The sequence below is a fragment of the Jaculus jaculus genome, chromosome 2 (genome assembly GCF_020740685.1).
Source record: "Jaculus jaculus isolate mJacJac1 chromosome 2, mJacJac1.mat.Y.cur, whole genome shotgun sequence".
Classification (NCBI taxonomy): Eukaryota; Metazoa; Chordata; class Mammalia; order Rodentia; family Dipodidae; genus Jaculus; species Jaculus jaculus.
In genome coordinates this window covers 32,940,496-32,945,058 of record NC_059103.1, presented here as the reverse complement: position 1 = coordinate 32,945,058, position 4,563 = coordinate 32,940,496, and the positions used below count along the sequence as shown (strand labels likewise).

Sequence of the window (4,563 nt, the reverse complement as noted above, 5' to 3'; positions counted from 1 at the left end):
GCACGTTCATTGGCTGCGAGGGCAGAATGGGCGGTGCTCCGTGAGGCCGGGCGCTGGGCAACGCGGCTCTGCAACTATGTAGCAAGTTTGTAAGAAAACAAATCCTGGGCGTTCGGGGGCGTGGTCGGCGGCCCGCCGGCTCCGCCCACCGCCGACTGCCCCAGCTGCAGCGGCGGCGCAGGCTCAGAACAGACCCCGCCCGTGGAGGAGGAGCAGGGAGGGTGAGTTTGGAGGCGAAGACCCGGCCCCTAAGGGGCGGGCGCCGGTGGGCCCTCTGGGCGGCCCTGGGCTGGGCTGGGATGTCCCTCGTAGCCCGTTCGGGTTGACAGAGGGGAGGAGCTGGCTGCAAAAGCGGGGGTCGCACGGGAGCCCGGGACGGAGGATCCTAGGCTGGGTTTAGGAGAGCCACCAGGGTCCCTCGTAAACCGAGGCCCGGGTGAGGACTGCTTTCCTGGAGGGCGTCCAGCACCGTGCTGGTTCCCCTGCACTCACCGAACTGGGGGTGGCGGGGGACTTTGCAGATCTGCCGGGTCAACATGCTTCTGGAAGAGGTCAGCGCGGGGGACCGGCTGAGTGGCGCTGCAGCCCGCGGCGACGTGCGGGAGGTGCGCCGCCTTCTGCATCGCGAGCTCGTGCACCCCGATGCCCTGAATCGCTTTGGCAAGACGGCGTTGCAGGTGAGGCCTGGCCTGCTCTGGGCACAGGTGGAGCGAGAGAACCAGACTAGCATGGAGACTCCAGAACCCCAGCCCGCCGGTCTCCTATCCCGCCTAGTGGTCGCCCCTAGGGACCAGTCCTTGTTTGAGTTGGTGGTGTTGGGTGCGCGATGGTGGGGTGGGGGAGGGGAGGTCGTTTTCATCTTGACGGAGAATTTCTTGGTAGCCTCCGAGGTTGACGGATTCACTTTCCCTGCAGACAGACGTTCGTATCCCGCTGGCTGGGAATGTGGGGGAGATTCTGTTTTGTTGAATTCCAGCTCCTGGAGTCAGCTAAGGTCTATCGGGGATTCTAGCAGAGATTCGGTCTCTGGAAGGCTATATGTACTTCTTAGGGAGATCCCCATTTTCTGGAGGGGCCCTCTCAAAGGTACCTGATATGTCGGGGCGGGAGAGTCTTTATTCCTGGGGATGGTGTGGATTGGCGTATCGACTGGGTTAGAAAAAGTGTCATGGCTTGAGGTTCCAATAACTTGTGGGGACATTTACGGGGGGCTTTTTCCTGGAGAAGTGGGTTCCAGATTCTCTAGGCATCGCTTTTTTCTTGAGGAAATGTTCAAATTCTTTAGGGATAGTTCTAAATATGAGGTTTAGAATTTCCTACTTGTAAGGGTTAATAAGTCTGGGGTCCCAGCAATCATTAGAGTCACAGCAATTACTGGGACACTCTGGCCCTGGAACAGGCTTTAGCACCGAGAAAATTGTTTGGGTTGTAAATAACTTCCCAAACCACGACCTGATAAGGTCACAGTGACACTGGAGGCATGCAAACCCGCTATCATCAAAGAACTAGCAAAACCAAACAGTCCTACCTGGGAAAACAAGTCAAGAAGAAATGACCCTGTTACATCCCTTTTCCCTCTCCCTTCCCCGTTCTCTGCCCCACTGGTCCCTTCCTTTTAAATATCCAGGGCTGGAGAGATGGCTTAGCGGTTAAGCGCTTGCCTGTGAAGCCTAAGGACCCCGGTTCGAGGCTCGATTCCCCAGGTCCCACGTTAGCCATATGCACAAGGGGGCGCACGCGTCTGGAGTTCGTTTGCAGGGCCGCCCGTTTTCTCTCTCTCCCTCTACTTGTCTTTCTCTCTCTGTCTGTCGCTCTCAAATAAATAAATAAATAATAATAAATATTTAAATAAATATCCAGCTCAGCTGCTTCTGGGCAGCTTCAAACCTGCGGAAAGGGGCTGACAGTCCTTCCCTGCTGCCTGGCGGGGCGCGGTGGCGCCTCCCTTTAGTCCCAGCACTTGGGAGGCAGAAACAAGAGGGTCGCTGTGAGTTTGAGGCCAGCCTGAAACTACATGGTAAATTATTCTAGGTCATCCTGGGCTAGAGCAAGACCCTGCCTCAAAAAACAAAGCAACAACCAATAAATAAATAAATAAATAAATAAATAAAAATAAAAACAGCTCTAGTTGGTTCAGCCCTGATTTGGATCCAACACTACCGATTTCCTGTTTGGGAGTGCTCTATCCATGAGCGAGATTCTTAGTTTCATGAATGCTTTTTTTTCCTCTTTGTTTCTCTCCTCTCCCATCTCTCCCACACCCCCACCCCCTCACTGCTTTGACATGAGATTGCGCTTTTTTTTTATTATTATTTTACTTTTGGTTTTTCGAGATAGGGTATTGCTCTAGCCCAGTCTGACCTGGCATTCACTATGTATTCTCACGGTGGCCTGGACCTCTTACATCTGCCTCTCAAGTGCTGGGATTAAAGTCGTGCACCACCACACCTGCTTGACATAGAATCTCATTCTGAAGTTTAGGCTTGCCTTCAAACTCCTGACAACCCTCCTGTCTCAGCTTCCCAAGTACTAAGATTACAGGAGTGAACTTTCACATCCAGCCCCTTGAATATTTTCATTGGGTGCCACTTTTTTTAGTCTCATCGCTTTCTAAAGGGAGTGATGATCTTTTTTTTTTTTTTTTTTTTTTTTTTTTTTTTTTTTTTTTTTTTTTTTTACCTTTTTATCTTTGTATTTATTAGAGATAGAGAAAGAGAGAAAGGGAGAATGGGAGTGCCAGAGCCCCTAGTCACTGCAGACAACCTCCAGATGTATGCTCCACCATGTGCATCTGGTTTATATGGGAAAATCAAACCTGTGTCCTTTCAGCAAGTCCCTTAACTGCTAAGCCATCTCTCCAGCCCTGATGATCTTTTTTGTGAGGGTCTCTGTTTCCAAAAATCTAGTTCTCTGCGGTCTCAAAAAACTTGTTCTTGCCGGGCGTGGTAGCATATGCCTTCAATCCCAGCAGTTGGGAGGCAGTGGTAGGAGGCTTGCTGTGAGTTCGAGGTCACCCTGAGACTACATAGTGAATTCCAGCCTGAGCCAGAGTGAGACCCTACCTCAAAAAAACAAAAACGAAAACGAAAAAAAAAAAAAAACTGTTCTCTAAAGGATCCCTTATCTTGTATTTTATTCTTGAAAGACCTTTCTCTCCCCAGTGACCTCTTTTCTTCTGGGTCCCCCTCCCTTGGGAGATCTTCTGAAACTCTGTCTCCACCCCTAAATAGGTTATGATGTTTGGTAGCCCCACCATCGCCCTTGAACTCCTGAAGCAAGGCGCCAGCCCCAATGTCCAGGATGCTTCGGGTACTAGTCCAGTCCATGATGCAGCCCGCACTGGATTCCTGGATACTCTGAAAGTCCTCGTGGAACATGGAGCTGACATCAATGTCCCTGATGTCACTGGAGCGCTCCCTATCCACCTGGCAGTTCAAGAAGGCCACGGCAGTGTGGTCAGCTTCTTGGCTCCTGAGTCCAACCTCCATCATAGAGACACCAGGGGACTCACACCCCTGGAGCTAGCCCAGCAGAGAGGAGCTCAGGACCTCATGGAAATCCTGCAGGGAAACATGGTGATCCCTCTGTGACCCAGAACCACTGTGTCCAGCAAGAGACCCTCCCTGGGTTACATGTCAACAGAGGAAGAAACTCTCCTCCTTCCTGCTCACTGCAGTGGGAGGGCCAAGTTTGTGACTTATTGGTGTTGATTTCTGGAGTGAATGTGTTTGAGGAAAGTTTCTTTTTTTTTTTTTTCCACCCCTTTTGGAGTGTTGAAGAAGAAGGGGCTCCTTACAGGCATCAGCCATCTAAACGGTTCAGTTTCCTCTGCACCTTAGCTGGGGCTACAAGACAAGACTTTAGTGCAGAGTATTTAAAACCCTAGCCTCAGAGTGAGGTCATCATCTTCCCTGGGCTCCTGGAACCTGGTGACCTTGGCTGGCTGTGCTAAGAGAGCCCTGAAGTGTGCACGCATGCTTTGTGCATGGGAAGCGGGAGGGGAAGTGTTTGAAATAATAAAACAGCATCAGTTCAGTTTTCTCCGAAGCTTGTTTTCCAGTCTCGTATATAGCGTTTGAAAAAAAATCTATTTATTAAGCTTTTTGGAAAAAATTGTGTGTGATAACTTAATGTTTTGACCCATTAAATTAAAACTTATGAATGATCGCAGCGTGGAGTGGCTTCTGGTTTATGAATCTGGGACGGGCATGGCGCTTCCAGGTTGTGGGGCAGGGTCGCTGCTGTAAGAGAGGGGGATAGTGGTCCTATTCCCAGGGTGCTATACTGCGAAAAGCTGGGTGGGGCAGCGATCTGCGCTTTCGCAACCGAAGGGAAGCAGGAAACCACAAGTGGAGAAGGGGCCCCCAGATGTCAGCTGTGTGCCCGGAGCCCAGGAGGGTGGGGTGGGTGGGCGGTGGCTGTGGCCTCTCCGCGCAGGGGCGTGACCCATGGGCGTGGACAGCAACCTACAGACGCAGGGGGATCCCGGAAGGGTCACGCCGCGGCGGGCGGGACCACAGGCGTCGGGGGCGGAGCTTGCCGCGCGTGCGCAGTGGCCCGGAG

At 52.0% G+C, this 4,563-nt stretch overlaps 1 protein-coding gene across 1 annotated transcript; it reads left to right on the top strand.

Annotated features, from left to right (window-relative positions):
• The first annotated feature begins 207 nt into the window (after positions 1–207).
• Cdkn2d (cyclin dependent kinase inhibitor 2D) lies at positions 208–4,170 on the top strand. The gene is made up of 3 exons (XM_004667454.2): positions 208–221; positions 522–677; positions 3,231–4,170. Exons 2-3 carry the CDS (start codon positions 537–539, stop codon positions 3,588–3,590), a joined length of 501 nt encoding a protein of 166 aa, XP_004667511.1. The 5' UTR covers positions 208–221; positions 522–536; the 3' UTR covers positions 3,591–4,170.
• The last annotated feature ends 393 nt before the right edge of the window (positions 4,171–4,563 follow it).

Coding starts and splice junctions, on each gene's coding strand:
- Cdkn2d (XM_004667454.2), top strand. CDS start 537: ATGCTTCTGGAAGAGGTCAGCGCGGGGGACCGGCTGAGTGGCGCTGCA. Junction 678..3,230: donor TTGGCAAGACGGCGTTGCAG/GTGAGGCCTGGC, acceptor ACCCCTAAATAG/GTTATGATGTTTGGTAGCCC.